Below are 20977 nucleotides of genomic sequence, written 5' to 3' on the forward strand. Positions count from 1 at the left end.
AGAAGAGAAGATGAAGAGAAGAGAAATGAATAGAATAGAACAGAAGAGAACAGAAAATGAATAGAAGAGAAGAGAAAATGAATGGAATGGAATAGAACAGAAAGAGAAGAGAAGATGAAGAGAAGAGAAATGAATAGAAGAGAAGAGAAGAGAAGATGAAGAGAAGAGAAGAGAAATGAATAGAATAGAGTAGAATAGAATAAGTGGAGTGGAGTGGAATGGAATGGAATGGAATGGAATAGAAGAGAAAATGAATAGAATAGAATAGAATAGAATAGAATAGAATAGAATAGAATAGAATAGAATAGAATAGAATAGAATAGATAGAGTGGAATGGAATGGAATGGAATGGAATGGAATGGAGTAGGAAAAATTGTGAAATGGGGCAAGACTCACTTAATGACTTTCTTGCTCAGCAACAGAAATGTTGGCCTCAATTGCGGTCGTAAGCCGAGGACTGCCTGTATACATGTTTTAAATGCACCTCCAGGCACAGAGAAAGCAAGTGAGCAAAAATGCTCCCTTTCCTTTTTTTCCTTTTTCAAAATCCCTCCAGGAAAAGCAGACCCTCAAGCCCTCCCACGCCTCCCACCCACCCAGCAGTCACACCGACCGATCTAAATTCAGCCGTGTGCGCTCACTTTCTCCCTGCCCATCTGTTCCTTCAGCGTTTCAGTGTGAGATGAGGGCTGCAATCCAGAACCCGGGATGTGGGGTTGGCCCTCGTAAGGATTGATTTCATTTCTAGATTTGGGGGATGACTCTGCCCCGTTCCTGGCAGGCTCTCAGTCTCAGCCGGCAAAAGTACCGTTTGGTTTCTAAAAAACTGATTTTTATTTTTTTGGGGTTTCGTGCTTCTCTCGGAGGAACCTGGGACTGGGAAGGAGGAGGCGGGGATCACTGAGTAGCCATTCTAGGAAATATTTCACACTGATGGTGGTGGTGGAGGTGAAATTCCTGCTTCGGGGTCCTTTTCTGTGGGTCGGAGGGGGGCAGAAATTCCGACTTGGGGTCTGCTTCAGCCACCTGGTGTGGGGCTTTGGGCGAAGGCTGGGGGGATGCGCCGCTGGTGGCGAAGAGCCGGAGGGCCTCGTTCCAGTGGGACTGCATCATGGCCTGGAACTGGCTGACCATCTCAGTCCGCTGAGCCTCCAGTCACCAGTACCTGGCCTTGCACTCCCGCAGGTCTTCCCTCTGCTTGGAAAGCCTATGCTCCTAGTCCTCAGTGAGGTGCTTCTGCTGAGCCTCCTTCTCGGCCAGATCCAATTTGAACCGAGCTGTTTTGCCAACTCTTTCTCGTGGTGGCTGCTTAGCTCCAACAACTGCTTCCTATCGGGGCACTAAGGAGCCTTGGGGGGGGAGGCAGGCGAGGAGGGGCTGGGAGGGGAGGGGTGAGTAGACGCCAGCAAGGCACCCCTCGATATGAGTGACATCGAGTTGGCCACACCAACCCAGTCACATGCCCACCTAGCCATGCCCACCCAGCCGGTCATTAGGTAGACCATATTAATGGTCTGCGGGATTTAAAATTATGAATTTAGTGGTCCCTGAGGTCCGAAAGGTTGGGGACTCCTGACCTAGAGGGTTTATAAAGAACTAAAATCAATTGAAACAGAAAGAAAGAAAGAAAGAAAGAAAGAAAGAAAGAAAGAAAGAAAGAAAGAAAGAAAGAAAGAAAGAAAGAAAGAAAGAAAGAAAGAAAGAGAAAGAAGAAAAAAGAAAGAAAGAAAGAGAAAGAAGAAAAAAGAAAGGAAGGAAGGAAGGAAGAAAGGAAGGAAGGAAGGAAGGAAGGAAGGAAGGAGGAAGAAAGAAAGGAAGGAAGGAAGGAAGGAAGAAGAAAGAAAGGAAGGAAGGAAGGAAGGAAGAAAAAAAAGAAAGAAAGAAAGAAAGGAAGGAAGGAAGGAAGGAAGGAAGGAAGGAAGAAAAAAAGAAAAAGAAAGAAAGAAAGAAAGAAGAAAAAAGAAAGAAAGAAAGGAAGGAAGAAAGAAAGAAAGAAAGAAAGGAAGGAAGGAAGGAGGAAGAAAGAAAGGAAGGAAGAATGAAAGAAAGAAAGAAAGAAAGAAAGAAAGAAAGAAAGAAAGAAAGAAAGAAAAAGAAAGAAGAAAAAAGAAAGAAAGGAAGGAAGAAAGAAAGGAAGGAAGGAAGGAAGGAAGGAGGAAGAAAGAAAGAAAGGAAGGAAGAAGAAAGAAAGGAAGGAAGGAAGGAAGAAAAAGAAAAAGAAAGAAAGAAAGAAAGAAAGAAGAAAAAAGAAAGAAAGAAAGGAAGGAAGAAAGGAAGGAAGGAAGGAGAAAGAAAGAAAGGAAGGAAGGAAGGAAGAAAAAAAAGAAAGAAAGAAAGAAAGGAAGGAAGGAAGGAAGGAAGGAAGGAAGAAAAAAGAAAAAGAAAGAAAGAAAGAAAGAAAGAAGAAAAAAGAAAGAAAGGAAGGAAGAAAGAAAGAAAGGAAGGAAGGAAGGAAGGAAGAAAAGAAAGAAAGAAAGAAAGGAAGGAAGGAAGGAAGGAAGGAAGGAAGGAAGAAAAAAAGAAAAAGAAAGAAAGAAGAAAAAAGAAAGAAAGAAAGGAAGGAAGAAAGAAAGAATGGAAGGAAGGAAGGAAGGAAGGAAGGAAGGAAGGAAGGAAGAAAGAAAGAAAGAAAGAAAGAAAGAAAGAAAGAAAGAAAGAAAGAAAGAAAGAAAGAAAGAAAGAAAGAAAGAAAGAAAGAAAGAAAGAAAAATCTGAGATTCCTTTTACCTGTTCCTGTCCCGGTTGGGTCTCCACCTTGAATCTAGACAGTCAAAAGATAAAGACAGTGTCAGGGGGAAGCTGAAGAGCCATGAATTTATCATTTGAGACCATTCAAGACGTTACTTTTTATCAGCCCACTGGAGAAAAGAAAAACAAACAAAAAAAAATTTATTCCCTTCTCCTTTAACCGGGGCCCTGCCGCCATCAAGCAACCAGCTCCCAAAAGGAGCAAATTACAATAATCAGAGTTTCAGCTGCTGAGCAGGGAAGTTTGGGGGGGGGGGGTTGCCAAAGAGTGAAACACAGATAGTCCTCGACTTACAACAGTTCAGTTAGTGACCGTTCAGAGTTACAACGGTGCTAAATGAAGTGACTTACGACCCGTTTTTCACACTTTCGACCTTTGCAGGAGCTCCAAGCTCATGGGCTCAAATATTCAGAGGCTTGGCCACTGGTTCGTATTTATGACGGTCGCAGTATCCCGGGGTCACGTCATCCCCTCTTGCGACCTTCTCACAAACAAAGTGAATCAGGGAAGCCAGATTCACTTAACAACTGGGTGACCTTGTTAGGATATGGTTTGAGCCTAACAAGTTGTCCAGGCAATATATCTGTGACTTTAATATGAATATGTATTGTGTGACTTTAAAGTTTTACTGCTGATTCATTGTAATGCTGAGTCATGCTGTAATTAGATAATCACTGGTTGTAAATGTATTTAAGAAAGGTACTGTAACGTATTCAGTTTATGATATGCTACCATTGTGTGTGGAGTTGCTATCATTGTGCTATCATCGTTGGATGGATCTGCTACCATCGTGGTTTGTGAACCAGAGTGAGTTTGTTATTCTAACCAACTACTGTTTGTGTGGTAAGAAGAGCTTTTGTATCACTGGACTGATTTAACTGGCAAGGACTTGGATTGATTTAAAGACTATGAGATTGTTTTTTCAGTATAAAGTAAACTTTTGATAAACCAGTTTGCACATCTCTTATTCATTGCTCTCAGCAACGTTTCTCTGTGCTCTACACTCTGCTGGTTGGTAACGCAACAACAATATCCTTAACTTATTAACTACTATTCATTCATTTAACAACTGTGGCAAGAAAGGTCGTAAACTAACTAATACTTATAAGAGTGCAGAGAAGAGCAAGAAAGATGATGAGGGGACTGGAGGATAAAACATACGAAGAACGGTTGCAGGAACTGGGCATGACTAGTCTACTGAAGAGAAGGACCAGGGGAGACAGGATAGCATCTTCCAATATTTGAGGGGCTGCCACAGAGAGGAGGGGGTCAAGCTATTTTCCAAGGCACCCGAAGGCCAGACAAGGAATAATGGATAGAAACTGAACAAGGAGAGATTCAACCTGGAAATAAGGAGGAATTTTCTGACAATCAACCCATGGAACAGAAGTCGCCTTCAGAAGTTGTGGGAGCTTCATCACTGGAGGCTTTCAAGAAAAGACTGGACTGCCATCGGTCAGAAATGGTGTAAGGTCTCCTGCTTGGGCGGGGGGTTAGACTAGATGACCTACAAAGTCCCTTCCAACTCTTTGTTAATCTGTATCTACCTTTGCCCTCCCGGTTCGATACTCACCACGAAATTACGAATCGATCGGTGAAATATGGTCCCGTCATAGTAGTTCTTCCTGCAGAGTTTAATGAAGTTTTCACAGGTTTTAGGGGTCTGAGAAAGACAGAAAAGAAAAGAAAAAAAAACACACAAGCTGCTTAGAATGGAATCAAGTCTGTTTTTACCCAGGAAAGCTGTTCGGGGAATGAACCGCAGAAAAAATACTCTTATTCTCTGTCTGTATTTTCTTATCGTATCGGATAGGTTCTCGCCGTTTTCTTCTTCTCATTGCTGATTTTATTGTTCTGTACCTCTGTTTCGTTCACACTTAGAACGATAATTTTATTGTCGCTGAATGTACACTGATCGGCATACGTTAAAATGAAATTTCGTGGCATACAGCTCTCAAAGGGTCACCGCCTCCAATATACGCACCATTAACATGACAAAATAAATAAGTAAATCAATACAAAATTAGGCATATACCCGCATATATTATATGGCACAGAGAAACAACACAGTCTAAAAAGGTAAAGGTTCCCCTTGCACAGATGTGCTAGTCGTTCCTGACTCTAGGGGGCGGTGCTCATCTCCGTTTCAGAGCCGAAGAGCCAGCGCTGTCCGAAGACGTCTCCGTGGTCATGTGGCCATCATGACTCAACGCCAAAGGCGCACGGAACGCTGTTCCCTTCCCACCAAAGGTGGTTCCTATTTTTCTACTTGCATTTTTTTACCTGCTTTCGAACTGCTAGGTTGGCAGAAGCTGGGACAAGTCACGGGAGCTCACCCCGTTACGCGGCACTCGGGATTCGAACAGCTGAACTGCTGACCTTTCGATCGACAAGCTCAGCGTCTTAGCCGCTGAGCCACCACATCCCTAAACTAAATAAACCTAAACACAATCTAGTTCAGTTCATTTCTTCCTGTTTATTGTCTTAAGCTGCCTAGAGAAGGCCCACGGCCAGATAAAGGCAGTCCCCGATTTACAACGGTTCATTTAGTGACCATTCAACGTTACAATGTCGCTGAAAAAAAAAGGGACATAGGACCGTTTTTCACACTTATGACCGTTGCAACAAATCCCAGGCTCACATGACCAAAATTCAGACACCTGGCAACTGGTTCATACTTATGACGACTGGAGCGTCCTGGGTTCGCGGGATCCGATTTTACGACCTTCCGACAAGCGAAGTCCATGTGGAATCTAGGTTCACTCAACAACCATGTTAAGCTAACTTAACAAACACAACGGTTCACTTAGCAACAGGGGCAAGGAAGGCTGTAAAATGGGGCGAAACGCACTGACTGAACGAACCTTTCAATTAGCGACGCAAATTTTGGGCTCAACGGCGGTCGTAACTTGAGGACTACCTATAATAAATTGTAACCAATAAATCATAAAATAAATAAATAAATAAATAAATAGCCATGGCTGAGATTATCGGTAGTCCTTGACTCGCAATAGTTTTAGCGCCTGTTCGAAGGTGCGACGCACCGGAGGGGAAAAAAAATGACTTATGAACCAGTTTTCACAACCGTTGCCGCATTTTCCACGGGTCAAAATGTTGGACCCTTGGCGACTGACTCGTTATTCATAACGGTGTGGGTGCCGTTCTAACTTTCAACCGTCACTAAACGAACATTCGTAAGTGGAGAACTACTTGCAAAAAAAAAAAAAAGAATTTTCCTGTTAATGTTAAGCCCCATTTCTGCACTCGGCCAAGCAATAACGAATTCATCCACAACGATGGAAAAAGAGATAAGAGGCGTCTTTCTTTTTTGCAAACACTCCGTGGGCTGCAAATTATTTTCCTCTGATTTTATTTATATTTATACACACGCACGCTCTCTCTCTCGCTCTCTCTCTCTCTCTTTCCACACGCATGGAGAGAGAGGGTGCTCGTTCCCATGGCCACTGGGTGTGCACCAATGCAAGGCGCATAATATTCTGGCAAGCATGCCGGGGTTGCCTTAGCAACGTTCCCTGAAAGGAAGGATAAGAAGAAAAAGAAAAACAGCCGAAAACTCCCTTGGACAGAGAAACCCATTCCTTCCTTCTATTTTTTTTCCCCTGCCATTTCAACCACTTAAAAAGAATGATTCCAGATTTTGGAATGTTTCGGCTTTTTGAACTCTCGGGTGGGAATAAAACAACAACCCCAAAATCTGATTTTGGCTCGTGGCTTCGACCCGTTCGCTATTGGTCGAAGCGAAAGGACGTTGGGAAGGAAGACAAATACGTTGGCGGCATTCGAAAAGAACAAAGCATCAATCTCACCGAGGGATGACTCTGGTTTTTCCAAGATTACAGGAGTGGCCAGGATTGTGGAAACCTTTTTGGGAAAAGTGTTATTTTTGAGATGTGATGGCTAATAACACCACTTTCTTTTTTTGGATGGGAAGGGGGTGGCAAGGAAAGAACTGGAATGTAAGGGATATTTGGGAGGCAAATTTGGAATGCAAGTTTGCCAAGTGGCAGCCTGAGACAGACCCAACATTTCCAGCTGGGGAAGTCCGACAGGCAGACAGATCGTTCCCAAAACAAAGAGAGTGTAAATGATTGGTGGACAATGGGAGATCCGGGGCTGGGGGGAAGGGAGGGAAACTTTTCCTATCCTGTTTGCGCGCAAAATCATTAGAACTGGCTTTTCTACTTCTTTAACCACATGGTTAACGGACGTGGTAGCTTCTTAGCCACTGAGCTTGTCGATCGAAAGGTCGGCAGTTTGGCGGTTCAAATCCCTAGTGCCGTGTAATGGGGTGAGCTCCCGTGACTTGTCCCAGTTTCTGCCAACCTAGCAGTTTGAAAGCAGGTAAAAAATGCAAGTAGAAAAATAAGGACCCCCTTTGGTGGGAAGGGAACAGCGTTCCATGCGCCTTTGGCGTTGAGTCATGCCGGCCACATGACCACGGAGACGTCTTCGGACAGCGCTGGCTCTTTGGCTTTGAAACGGAGATGAGCACCGCCCCCTAGAGTCAGAAACAACTAGTACATATGTGCGAGGGGAATCTTTACCTAACCACACGGAATCTTCAGTAAAGTTATAGCCTTGATCCAAAAATATGTCCCAGGAGACATTTTTCCTTTGCTGTCTAACCTAGTGGGACGGTTGATGAGATTGAACAGGAAGACTGTCGTGGCCCCATCGGATCCCAGTTCGGGGAAGGAGGAAGAGTCGGAACTGGGATCATGTGATGGGGACGCCATGTCTCCCCTGGAATGTCTGTAGAGTCCAAGAGGCTCAGGACGATGCGGTCCCAGGCTCCTTTGGCATTGGGAGAGGTGGTCGACGGACGGAGAGCTGCTTGTCCTTACAGATACGGGGGAGGATCGAATATGGACAGGCACCTCCAAAACTGTCTGGTTTGCCTCTGCAACCCAACAAGACAGACACGGACTTCAGAGGATCATTAGAACTGCAGAAAAAACAATGGCTACCAACCTGCCTTCCACTGAGGACCTGTATACTGCAGGAGTCAAAAAGAGGGCTGTGAAAATATCTACAGACCCCTCGCATCCTGGACATAAGCTGTTTCAACTCCTACCCTCAAAATGACACTATAGGGCACTGCACACCAGAACAACTAGACACAAGGACAGTTTTTCCCCCGAACGCCATCACTCTGCTAAACAAATAATTCCCACAACACTGTCAAATAATTTACTGAGACTGTATTGCTATTATTCTTCTCTTCCTTCCTAGCATCTATCTCTTCCCACTTAGGACTATAAACATGTTGCTTGTACCTTTCAATTATATTGTTTTTACCTGTTTCCTAGTACGATTTGATAGCTTATTAGTAACCTTGACGATCACTAAGTGTTGTATCTTTTTATTCTCGATGAATGTATTTTATTGGCCTTATGTACACTGAGAGCATATGCACCAAGACAAATTCCTTATGTGTCCAATCACACTTGGCCAATAAAGAATTCAATTCAATTCAATTCAATTCAATTCAATTCAATTCAATTCTTCTCTTTTCTCTATTCCATTCCATTCCATTCCATTCCATTCCCATTTCCAATTCTACTCTACTCTACTCTACTCTACTCTACTCTACTCTACTCTACTCTACTCTACTCTACTCTACTCTACTCTACTCTACTCTACTCTAATTAGAGTACAAATAATTAAAATGCCCCCAAAGGAGAGAAGCTGGATGGCTGGGCTCAGAAGGAAGGCCCAGGGCTGGTATCTCTTGATGGATCATTGGATGACATGGTCTTCTTCCCTCCACTCATGAGTCATCTCTTCCCAGCTACCTTCTTTGGTCCAAAATGATCTCCTTCAGTGATACCTAAAAGCTACTGGCTCCTGAAATCCTCACGAGTACATTACACCAGGGTTTTTTGACGGAGGTCGCATAAAACATGACACGGCTTCAACACCTCCCATCGAAGAGATACATGCGGCACTGGGCCATGGTAGGAGAGTGTGATTGCAGCAATGTAAGGCTCTCGACAGCCATCTGCCAGGGATGCTTTAATTAGGATTGATGCCCATGACCTCCACAGGATGGATGGATGGATGGATGGATGGAAAGAAGGAAAAGAAGGAAGGAAGGAGATAAAGAGAGAAGGGAAAGATAAGAACAAAGGGAAAGTAGTAAAGAGAGAAGAAAGGACAAAAGGGAAGGAGGGAAGGAGGAAGGATAAGAAGGAAAGAAGGGAAAGAGATAAAAGGAGGGAGGGAGGAAGGAAGGAAGAGGATGAGTGGAAGACCTAAGAAGATGGATGGAAGAAAAAGGAAGGAAGGAGGGAAAACAGGAAGGAAAAGAAGGAAGGAAGGAGATAAAGAGAGAAGGGAAAGATAAGAACAAAGGGAAAGAAGGAAAGAGAGAAGGAAGGAAAGGAGGGAAAGAGGAAGGATAAGAAGGAAAGAAGGGAAAGAGATAAAGGGAGGGAGGGAGAGGAGAAAGGAAGGAAGGAAGCGGGTGAGTGGAGCCTGAAGACGTAAGAAGATGGATGGAAGGAAGGAAGGAAAATAAGGAAGGAAGGAGATAAAGAGAGAAGGGAAAGATAAGAATAAAGGGAAAGAAGTAAAGAGAGAAGGAAGGACAAAAGGAAAGGAGGGAAAGAGGGAAAGAGGAAGGATAAGAAGGAAAGAAGGGAAAGAGATAAAGGGAGGGAGGGAGGGAGGAAGGAAGGGGGTGAGTGGAGCCTGAAAATGTAAGAAGATGGATGGAAGAAAAAGGAAGGAAGGAGGGAAAACAGAAAGGAAAAGAAGGAAGGAAGGAGATAAAGAGAGAAGGGAAAGATAACAACAAAGGGAAAGAAGAGAGAAGGAAGGACAAAAGGAAGGGAGAAGGAGGATAAAAAGGAAACAAGGGAAAGAGATGGAGGGAGGGAGGAAGGAGGGCAGGAAGGAGACACAGAAAAAGAGGGAGGGAGGAAGGAAGGAGGCAGGGCTCAGGGCTATTCAACAGGCAGAGAGAAAAATGAAACGCTCTGTGTTGAAGGCTCCAGCACAACGCCAAGTTGCGACAAGTCGGTGCCTTGGCCCATTCGTCACCTCCGAAGCCAGCGCCGCCCAGACTCCCTGCTTCTCACCTCCACACGGAGGATCTAAAAATACACCCTGGGGACAAACCTCTTCTCCCCCCCCTCCCCCCCTCCCCCCAGGGAGATGGATCCAGGTAATCAAAGAGCTTGGAAGCTCTTGGCAGCTGATCGCAGAGGGGTTCATCAGCTGTTTTAAGAACACCGCTCTGTTTTTACTCCAGGTTAAGTCTTTGGCTTACGAGCACCACCGAGCCCCAAATTTATGTCGCTAAGCGTGACTAATAAAAACATCACAGGCGGGGAATCCAAGTTTCATCAAATCTGGAAAGATTTTAACCGATGAGCCGTGGTGGCGCAGTGGTTAGAAGGCACTATGGCAGGCTGACTCTGCTGGCTGCCAGCAGTTTGATCCTGACCAGCTCAAGGATTGACTCAGCCTTCCATCCTTCCCGGGGTCAGTAAAATGAGGACCCAGATTGTTGGGGGCAAGAGGCTGATTTTGTAAACCGCTTAGATAGAGCTGTAAAGCACTGTGAAGCGGTATAAGCGCTAAGCGCTATTGCTCTTCATTTGCTCTCCTTCCTTCCTTCCTCCCTCCCTCTTTCCCTTCCTCCCAGTGGTTAAAATGCAGTATTGCAGGCTAACTCACTGCCCACTGCCAGCAGTTCAATCCTGACTGGCTCAAGACTGACTCAGCCTTCCATCCTTCTGAGGTCGGTAAAATGAGGACCCAGATTGTTGGGGGCAAGAGGCTGACTCTGTAAACCGCTTAGAGAGGGCTGGAAAGGCACTGTGAAGCGGTATATAAGTCTAAGGGCTATTGCTATTTATTCCTTCCTTCCTTCCTTCCTTCTTTCCATCTATCCATCCATCTATCCATCCATGGTGCACAGTGGTTAGAATGCAGTATTGCAAGCTAACTCTTACTTTCCTCTCCTTCCTTCCTGCCTTCCTTCATTCCTTCCCTCCCTCCCTCCATCCCAGTGGTTAGAATGCAGTATTGTAGGCTAACTCACTGCCCACTGCCAGCAGTTCGAACCTGACCGGCTCAAGATTGACTCAGTCTCCCATCCATCCGAGGTGGGTAAAATGAGGACCCTGATTGTTGAGGGCAAGAGGCTGATTCTGCATACCGCTTAGAGAAGGCTGTAAAGTACTGTGAAGCGGTATAGAAGTCTAGGGGCTATTGCTATTTATTGGACCATCCGCCTTGAAGCATCTGAAGGACCATTTGAAGAGTTGCCAACCAACAGTAACGAGCCGACTAACTCCTTACCATGTCACAGTGAAGCTCCAGGTTGAGGTCTCCTTTGTTGGTGTGCAACCGGACGTAACCCTTCTTCTTGACATACCGGTACCGCACCACGTCATCATCGATGGCAGCTGTTAACAGAGGCCACATGGTTTCAAGTTATGTTTTTTGTTTTTGTTTTTACTTACGTTTCCTATTTCTAAAGCATTTCCCTCCCCGCAATGAACTAACGGCCTTGCCACTTAGCATCGGTATATCTCATTTAATGAAAAGAAGGACTGGGGTGACATGATAGCAGTCTTCCAATATCTCTAAGCATTGTGATTAAGACAAGCTGTCTTCAATTACTGCAGGTTCGAATCTCACCAGGCTCAAGGTTGACTCAGCCTTCCATCCTTTCAAAGGTAGGTGAAATGAGGACCCGGATTGTGGGGGCAATAAGCTGACTTTGTATAAATATACAAAAGGATGAAGGCTATTGCTTAACGCATTGTAAGCCGCCCTGAGTCTCCGGAGAAGGGCGGCATATAAATCAAATTAAAAAAATTAAAAAAAAATAAAAATAAAAAAAAATCTCAGGGGCTGCCACAAAGAAGAGGGAGTCAAGCTCTTCTCCAAAGCACCTAAAGGTAGAACAAGAAGCAATGGGTGGAAACTAATCAAGGAGAGAAGCAACCTGGAATTAAGGAGAAATTTCCTGACAGTGGGAAGAATTAATCAGTGGAACGACTTGCCTCCAGATATTTTGGGTGCTCCAACACTGGAGGTTTTTAAGAAGAGACTGGACAGCCATTTGTCTCGAATGGTATACAGTTTTCTGACTGAAGAGGGGGTTGGACTAGAGGGATCTTGGAGTTTTAGTGGACAATCAATTAAATATGAGCGGAAGCCAAAAAAGCCAAAGCAATCCTAAATTGCATTAATAGAGGCATTCAATGAAAAACACATGAAGTACTAATACCACTTTATAATGCTTTGGTAGGACCACATCTAGAATACTGCATCCAGTTTTGGTCGCCGTGATGTAAAAAGGATGTTGAAAACTTCTAGAAAGAGTGCAGAGAAGAGCAACAAAGATGATTGGGGGACTGGAGGCTAAAATATATAAAGAACGGTTGCTGGAATTGGGTATGTCTAGTCTGATGAAAAGAAGGAGTAGGGGAGGCATGATAGCAGCATTCTAATATCTTGAGGGCTGCCACAAAGAAGAGGGAGTCAAGCTATTCTCCAAAGCACCTGAGGGCAAGAAGCGGAAATGAGACAACAATGTATTGACTTAAAACCTGAACTGTTCCTATTGGGTATCTTACCAGAGAGAAATATAGTAAAGAAAATATATACTTGATTATATACATTATAACTGCAGCGAGGATTGTATTTGCACAAAATTGAAAAGCAGAGAAAATCCCAATAGAGGGAGAAGTAATTAAGAAAATATTAGAATGTGCAGAAATGAATAGATTAACATTGGCAAATTAAAGAAAAAGAAGAATCGGAGTATTTTAAGGTATGGGGACAATTCTATCAATGGTTAGAGAAGAGATATACATGAAAATTAATATAATTATAAATTTTGGGGAAAACGTAATGAATTGAATGAAGACGTAAAAGCAAGATAGAAATGTGGTAAGAAAAATGGGGAGAAGGGAGGCATAAAATGAATTAATATAAACGTTAAGAAATTTGGAAAGAATGTTGCAACAAATTAAATGAAAATATAAAGGTGTGATAGAAATATAGTAAGAAGATGATGGAGGAGGAAGTAGAGGAGACAAAATATGTACTCAGATGACACACTGAATGATTAATGATGCATTGTTTGTTTAAAAAAAAAAACCTTTTTACAGAAGCAGCGATGGGTGGAAACTAAACAAGGAGAGAAGCAACTTAGAACTAAGGAGAAATTTCCTGACAGTGAGAACAATTCATCAGCGGAAAAGAAGTTGCCTCCGGAACTCCATTTTACCTGCTTCGTGGGTCGTTTCAGGCGCCATGGCTGTGGATGTGAACGAGGCGCTGACTCTCCCAGTGGAATAGTGAGCCTGTAAAAAAAGCAACCGATGAGGACATCAATATTTGCAGGACAGGTGGTCCCTGACTTACAACTGCTCGTTTAGTGACCATTCAAAGTTACAACATCACGGGGAAAAAATGACTTAGGACCGGTGTAGCATTCCCATGATCACGTGATTTACATTAGGCTGCTCGACAACTGACTCGTACTTATGACGGTTGCAGTGTCCCAGGGGTGGGGGGGTGTCATGTGATCCCCTTTTGTGAGCTTCCGACAAGCAAAGTCAACGGGGAAGCCGGATTCGCTTAACAACTGTGTAATTTAACAATGGTTAAAGTGGTTCGCTTAACCCAGGGATCAGCAACCTGCGGCTCTGGAGCCGCATGTGACTCTTTCACCCCTCTACTGTGGCTCCTTATCACTCAAAATATGTGTCACAACTGCCAATGTGCGACACCCGCCGTCACGCAATTTATTGAGCTTTTCAACCCCCAGTAGGCCAACCATGGATAAATCCAAGAAAAGAAAAGTTTCAGAAGAAAACGGAACACTTAATTCAACTCCATATGCTAGTTTTGTGGCCGCTTAAGAAATAGTCAGGCACGGGAAGGGTTTTGTGGCTCCCGGTGTTTTCTTTTCTGTGGGAAACGGCTCCAAATGGTTCTTTGAGTGTGTAAGGTTGCAGACCCCTGGCTTAACCAATGTGGCGAGGAAAGTCGTAAACTGGAGCAAAAACTCCCTTCACAAATTTCTCACTTGGCAACATAGGTTTTGAACTCCATTGTGGTGGTAAACTGAGGACTACTTGCATTGAAAGAGAAGGAAAGAGGATGCCAGGAGAGGCTTTCTATGTGAAAAATGGCAGCCACGGTGGGCCTGTCCGGACTCAAAACAGACAAAATTGTCTGCTACAACGTCCTTCGTGTCAACGACTTCTTCAGCTTCAACCACAACAATACACGGGCAAACAATAGATACAAACTCAAGGTAAACCGCTCTAAACTCGATTGTAGGAAACACGACTTCAGCAACAGAGTGGTCAATGCCTGGAATGCTCTACCTGACTCGGTTGTTACATCCTCAAACCCCCATAACTTCAACCTTAAACTGGTCTACCGTGGACCTCACCCCCATTCCTAAGAGGTCCGTAAAGGGGGGCGTGCATAAGCGCACCAGCGTGCCCACCATCCCTGTCTCACTGTCCCCATTTATTTGTATTCATTACCTGTGCTCATGTCCATGTTTATACTTATATCTGTTATCTCGTACGTATTTGACAAACTAACTACCGTATTTTTTGGAGTATAAGACGCACCTTTCCTCCCCAAAAAAGAGGGCGAAAAACTGGGTGGGTCTTATACTCTGAATGTAGTCCTGCCCAGCTTCTCAAATGGAGGTTTCAGAGGCTGAAAAAAGCATCAGAAAGGAAGCTTCAGAAAAGAAGCCTCCAAACAGAGCTTCAGAAAAAAAGCCTCCAAACAGAGCTTCAGAGGCTTTTTTTCTGAAGCTCTGTTTCAGAGGCTTTCATAGGCAGGAAAAAAAGCAAAAATAAAAGCAAGGCACAGAGCTCACAACCAAGGAACCTGTTCCTAAAATTCACCTCTGGAAGCAGCTGATTGGGGGGTATTCCAGGAGGCCAATCCACCTGCCAATCAGCTTTTTTCTTATTTACCTTCCCAAAAACTAAGGTGCGTCTTATACTCCGGTGGGTCTTATACTCCGAAAAATACGGTAACTAACTAAATATAAATAAATAAATAAATAAATAAATAAATAAATAAATAAATAAATAAATAATAAATTCCCCGGCCAGAATTCTGGGAGTTGAAGTCCTCCCATCTTCCCGTGGTCAAGTTGGAAAAGCAGAGTTCTAGATCCACTTCCATTCTCTCCAGTCGCTACTGAAAATAACCTATCAACTCACTGCATTCAGCCTGTCCGTTTTCTTCTTCTCGGGCTCTTTCATGGTAGCTGCCAGAATGTCGTCCCCTTTGAATTCTTTGTATAACTCCAACAGTGTCTCTTTGGTCTCGATGTTGGCATTTTTCAGGTAATAGGATGGGTCTGACCTGGCTTTTTCGTCATCTGCAAAAGATTGGTGACAGGTAACAGGATTGGCTTTGCTAAACTTGGAAAACTGGGGAGGGTCAGGCAGGTTTTTGGGCTCTGCGAAAGACGTTAACTGGGCAGCGGTGAAATATTGGAGGGCACTGAAGCTAATCAGCACCTAAAGCCGTGTGACTCAAACGTGGCAGCTGGAAGAGGCGGGGACTTCAACTCCCAGAATTCCCCAGCCACGGAGGTTTGGGGCCCCAAGTGTGGTCGTAAATCGAGGATTACCTCCATTATTCTTTCGTCCTCCTTACCTGGGTCGGTGACTTTCAAATTGTTCTTCACATGAAAAAAGCTGGAGACGTTAAATTTGTCCACGTTGGTGGGATCCTAAATGAAATAAATCAAAACAGAAGATCAGCCAGCTTTCCCTCTCTCTCTCTCTCTCTCTCTCTCTCTCTCTCTCTCTCTCTCTCTCTCTCTCTTAAAAAAAGATTCTTCATGTATTTTATTTTCAATGGACAATAGAGTCAAACTTTGGGATGCTGTGAAAGCTTTTGAGGACTTGGAAGACTTGGAAGACAGACTGGACACATAAACCTTCCTGAAAGTTCACAGGACTTGCTTCTGGGCACATAATATGACCAAATCAACTCCAGTTTTACACCTCCGTTTTACTAAAAGAAATTTACTTCTCGCTGATGGCTGCTTATAAGGTAAAGATAAAGGTTCCCCTCACACATTTGTGCTAGTCGTTCCCGACTCTAGGGGGCGGTGCTCATCTCCGTTTTAAAGCTGAAGAGCCAGCGCTGTCCGAAGACGTCTCCGTGGTCATGTGGCCGGCATGACTCAATGCCAAAGGCACACGGAACGCAGTTACCTTCCCACCAAAGGTGGTCCCTGTTTTTCTACTTGCATTTTTTTAATGTGCTTTCTAACTAGTAGGTTGGCAGAAGCTGGGACAAGTCACGGGAGCTCACCCCGTTATGTGGCACGAGGGATTCGAACCGCCGAACTGCCGACCTTTCAATCGACAAGCACTGAACCACCACGTCCCTTATTTTTATAGTCCTCAGTAAAAAACACAAAAGTAGCTTGATTATGCAAGTCTTGTAAAGTATGTCTAGATCTTCAAATTCCTGAATGTTATCATTAATATACTGTACAAATGAACTGAAATTCTATTGGTACAAGGGTAGTAAAGTGTTTTCCCGAAAATAAGTCCTCCCCGGATAATAATAAAATATTATAATAATAATCATAATAAAAGAGGGCTGTGAAAATATTTACAGACCCCTCACATCCTGGACATAAATTGTTTCAACTCCTACCCTCAAAACAATGCTATAGAGCACTGCACACCAGAACAACTAGACACAAGGACAGTTTTTCCCCAAACGCCATCACTCTGCTTAACAAATACTTCCCTCAACACTGTCAAACTATTCACTAAGTCTGCCTTACTATTACTATTAATCTTTTCATCGTTCCTATCACCCATCTCCTCCCACTTATGACTGCATGACTGTAATTTTGTTCCTTGTATCCTTACGATTTATATTGATATTGTTTCTTGATTGCTTATTTGTACCTTATGACTATCATTAAGTGTTGTACCTTATGATTCTTGTCGAATGTATCTTGTCTTTTTATGTACACTGAGAGCATATGCACCAAAGACCAATTCCTTGTGTGTCCAATCACACTTGGCCAATAAAAAATTCTAATTCTAATTCTAATTCTAATTCTAATTCTAATTCTAATAATTCTAATAATTCTAATAATTCTAATTCTAATTCTAATTCTAATTCTAATTCTAATTCTAATCGGGCTTTTGAGCACATGCGCCAAAATAAGCCCACCCCACCCCTGAAAATAAGCCTTCCCCGAAAATATTTAACCACATTCCAGCCGGTCGTCACCATTTCCTCTGGTTAGGGACACAGAGCTGGAAATCAGGTAAGACGGCAAGAGGAGCCCCGTCTTGCTCCACCCCCACCAAAATAATAAGACCTCCTCGAAAATAAGGCCAAGCACTTATTTCAAAGTTCAAAAAAAAAAAAATAAGACAGGATCTTATTTTCGGGGAAACACGGTAAGTAAAGCAGGGCAGGGGAAAAAAAGTGGCATTTCTGCTTTTCTCTATTGTGAGTGAGGAAACGTGACGTGGACGGCTCCCAGAGCAGGTTTTTTCCCCTCTCCACCCGCTGCCGAATACATAAATAAAACTCCGGCACAGCGGCCAGAGGATGACCGCCCCATGGCCCGAATCCAAAGTGAGAGCCGAGAGAATGGCCGAAGGGGGGAGGAGGAGGAGGAGGAGAAGACGTCAGTTGGAGCGCAAATGGCAGAAAGGGGGAGAGATGAATGTGGCATTGTGTCTTGCGATAAGAAAGCTTCTTCCAATAATATTCCATTGGCGGGCAAACTTGGCTTGAGAGAGAGAGAGAGAAAGAACGGATTGCCCCATCTCTCATTAAGTGACATAATTACGCCTTTCACTCAGCCCTGAAATTGTTTGCTCTCGCTGGTAAATAAATTTTTAGTTTTATGGCTGGCAGTAAAACTAAACTGACGTTTAGAAAGTCATGAGGGGAGGAGATGGGGGTGGGGGAAGAAGAGAAAGACAGAGAGAGAGAGAGAAAGGGGGAGGGAGACAGAAGACAAAGGAGAGAGAGAAGAGAAGAGAAGGGAGAGGAGAGGAGAAGGAGGGAGAAGAGGAGATGAGAATGAGAGAGGGAGATGGAGGGAGGGGAAGAGGGGGAGAGAGAGGAGAAGAGAGGAGAGGTGAAAGGAGAGAGAGAGAAGAGAAAGGAGAGAAAGAAGGAAGGGATGGAGGGAGAGAGAGGAGATGAGAATGAAAGAGGGAGAGGGAGGGAGAGGGAGGGGGAGAGAGAGGAGAGGAAAGAGAGAGAAGAGAGATAGCAAAGAAAAGAGAGAAGAGAGAAAAGAGGAGAGAGGGAGGGAGAATGAGAGGGGAGAGGGAGGGGAGAGAGGGGAGAGAGGAAAGAGAGAAGAAGAGAGGAGAAGAGAGAGAGGGAGAGAATGAGAGAGGAGAAAAGAGAAGGGAGGGAGAGAGAAGATGAGAAAGAGAGGGAGAAGGATGCAGAGGAGGGGGAGAGAGGGAGAAGAGAGAGAGAGAAGAAAGAGGAAAGAGAGAGAAGAGAGGAGGAGAGAGGGAGAGAATGAGAGAGGGAGAGAGAGAGCAAAGACAAGAGAGAGAATGGGAGAGAGAGAAATGGAAACTCGTAAGAAATTGGAACGAGGAGAGTGCCAAAACCCAGACCCATCTGATTCTTTTGGAACCTTTACCTGCAATGTAATAATATCTTGCCTGGAAAACGGCTCCTCGCTCAACAGATCTTTAAAGGTCTTGGTTTTAATATTCAGCTGCTCAACCGCCTTGCAAAACAAAACAAAATGAAAAAGGAAGAAACAGGGGAATCAATGGAGGGTTTGAGACAAACCACGGTGCGATTTTTCTCCGGTTCCCTTTTTCAAACCCCAGATCAGCGTTAAGCGAGCGCGACTCATTTAGCCACCGCCTTGCTTAGCAGTGGAAATGCTGGTTGTAAGACGAGGACTACCTGCCTGTGTTACCGTCAACCGTGAAGGTGCTCACCTCAAAGCCAAACACGTTGCCGGTGGTCTTGATGGCCACAATGTGGGAGTTATTGGTGAAGACGGTGAAAAGCACTGGGCAGTGGTATTTCCCTAAATTGAAGAAGAAGAAGAAGAAAAAAAGAGAGAAATGAACCACAGACTCATTTTCTCACTTCCGGGTGTTGGCCTAAGGTCACTTTATGCCTAAAGTGGGACTAGAACTCACAGCCTCCTAGGGATTGGCCCAAAGTCACCGAGTCAGGTTTCAGGCCTAAGGCAGGACTAGAACTCACAGCCTCCTGATGATTGGCCCTAAGTCACCCAGTCGGATTTCATGCCTAAGGCGGGACTAGAATTCACCGTCACCTGGTGATTGGCCCAAAGTCACCCAGTCAGCTTTCATGCCTAAGGCGGGACTAGAACTCACAACCTCCTAGTGATTGGCCCAAAGTCACCATCGGGTTTCATGCCTAAGGCGGGACTGTAACTCACAGTCTACTGGCGATTGGCCCAAAGTCACCCAGTTGGGTTTCATGCCTAAGGTGGGACTAGAACTCACAGTCTCCTGGTGATTGACCCAGTCACCCAGTCGGGTTTCATGCCTAAGGCGGGACTAGAACTCACAGTCTCCTGGTGATTGGCCAAAAGTCACCCAATCGGGTTTCATGCCTAAGGCAGGACTAGAATTCACTGTCACCTGGTGATTGGTCCAAAGTCACCCAGTCAGCTTTTATGCCTAAAGTGGGACTAGAACTCACAGCCTCCTAGTGATTGGCCAAAGCCACCCAGTCGGGTTTCATGCCTAAGGCGAGACTAGAACTCACAGCCTCCTGGTGATTGGCTCTAGGTCACTCACTAGGAGGCTGTGATTCGCTTAACAACAGCAACAGGAAAGGTTGTAAAATGGAACAAAACCCACTTCACAACTATCTCGCTGTGCAAGAGGACATTTAGGTGGTCGTAAATACAGGACCAGCTGTATTTTCATGGTTGGAAACTGGGGTGATGATGGGCTTCTCCTGACCTGGAATTCTTGATTTTATGGGAACGAATGACTCATTGTGACAAAAAGCAGCAGAGTCATTTGTTCCAGGATCCCCCCCCCCCCCGGAGGCCTCCTGGTGACCTGTACAATCATCATTGCATATTCACTTTTTCATAAATTGTGTCCGACTCACCGTCACTGTTTTTGGCAAAGTTCAGCTTGATGAGAGCTTTGGCTTCAAGCTTCTGCGGAGACGAAGAGGCACAAAAGTTAATCATCCATTTGGAACAACCGATGGCACAGAAGTGGCCTCCGGCAGCTGTGGGAGCTTCATCCCCGGAGGCTTTCAAGAAGAGACTGGACTGCCATCTGTCAGAAATGGTGTAGGGTCTCCTGCTTGGGCGGGGGGTTAGACTAGATGACCTACAAGGTCCCTCCCAACTCTGTTATTCTGAATCTATCTAAGATGATCGAAGGCCTGGAGACTAAAACATGAAGAACGATTGCAGGAACCGGGCATGGCTAGTCTAGTGAAGAGAAGGACCAGGGGAGACAGGATAGCAGTCTTCCAATATTTGAGGGGTTGCCCCAGAGAGGAGGAAGGGGGTCAAGCTATTCTTCAAAGCACCTGAAGGCCAGACAAGGAATAATGGATGGAAACTGAACCAGGAGAGATTCAACCTGGAAATAAGGAGAAATTTCCTGACATTGAGAACAATCAACCCGTGGAACAGAAGCTGCCTTCGGAGGTTGTGGGAGCTTCATCCCTGGAGGCTTTCAAGAAGAGAACGGACTGCCATCTGTCAGAAATGGTGTGTAGGGTCTCCTGCTTGGCTTGGGGGTTAGACTAGATGACCTACAAAGGTAAAGGTTCCCCTCGCACCTATGTGCCAGTTGTTCCCGACTCTAGGGGGCAGAGCTCATCTCCGTTTCAAAGCCGAAGAGCCAGCGCTGTCCGAAGACGTCTCCGTGGTCATGTGGTCGGCATGACTCAATGCCAAAGGCGCACGGAATGCTGTTCCCTTCCCATCAAAGGTGGTCCCTGTTTTTCTACTTGCATTTTTTACCTGCTTTCAAACTGCTAGGTTGGCAGAAGCTGGGACAAATCACGGGAGCTCACCCCGTCACGCGGCACTAGGGATTCAAACCGCTGAACTGCCGAACTTTGGATCGACAAGCTCAGCGTCTTAGCCCCTGAGCCACCGCGTTCCTTGCTACCAAAAGAAACCGTTCCCTAACTAGGGCGAGAGACGTGCCATTAATGGAC

The 20977-nt window shown here is 44.7% G+C and overlaps 1 protein-coding gene across 4 annotated transcripts in view; it reads right to left on the reverse strand.

Annotated features, from left to right (window-relative positions):
* The window catches only part of PPIL2 (peptidylprolyl isomerase like 2), a 62108-nt gene that overhangs the window by 28119 nt on the left and 13012 nt on the right, over window positions 1-20977 (reverse strand). For all 4 annotated transcript variants that reach the window (XR_015730267.1, XR_004594415.3, XR_004594416.3 and 1 more), the window contains exons 6-14: window positions 19904-19955; window positions 18745-18836; window positions 18435-18524; window positions 15437-15512; window positions 14995-15155; window positions 13023-13098; window positions 11081-11187; window positions 4323-4412; window positions 2728-2761 (exon numbers count right to left, since the gene is read on the reverse strand). Coding sequence is in view for 1 of the 4 variants with exons in the window: in XM_034435788.3 (XP_034291679.2) it covers window positions 2728-2761; window positions 4323-4412; window positions 11081-11187; window positions 13023-13098; window positions 14995-15155; window positions 15437-15512; window positions 18435-18524; window positions 18745-18836; window positions 19904-19955 (778 nt within the window). In the remaining 3 variants the exon portion in view is untranslated. The remainder of the gene's footprint in view (window positions 1-2727; window positions 2762-4322; window positions 4413-11080; window positions 11188-13022; window positions 13099-14994; window positions 15156-15436; window positions 15513-18434; window positions 18525-18744; window positions 18837-19903; window positions 19956-20977) is intronic.

This window comes from Pantherophis guttatus, chromosome 17, assembly GCF_059756535.1.
Source record: "Pantherophis guttatus breed Tessera chromosome 17, ASM5975653v1, whole genome shotgun sequence".
Classification (NCBI taxonomy): domain Eukaryota; kingdom Metazoa; phylum Chordata; class Lepidosauria; order Squamata; family Colubridae; genus Pantherophis; species Pantherophis guttatus.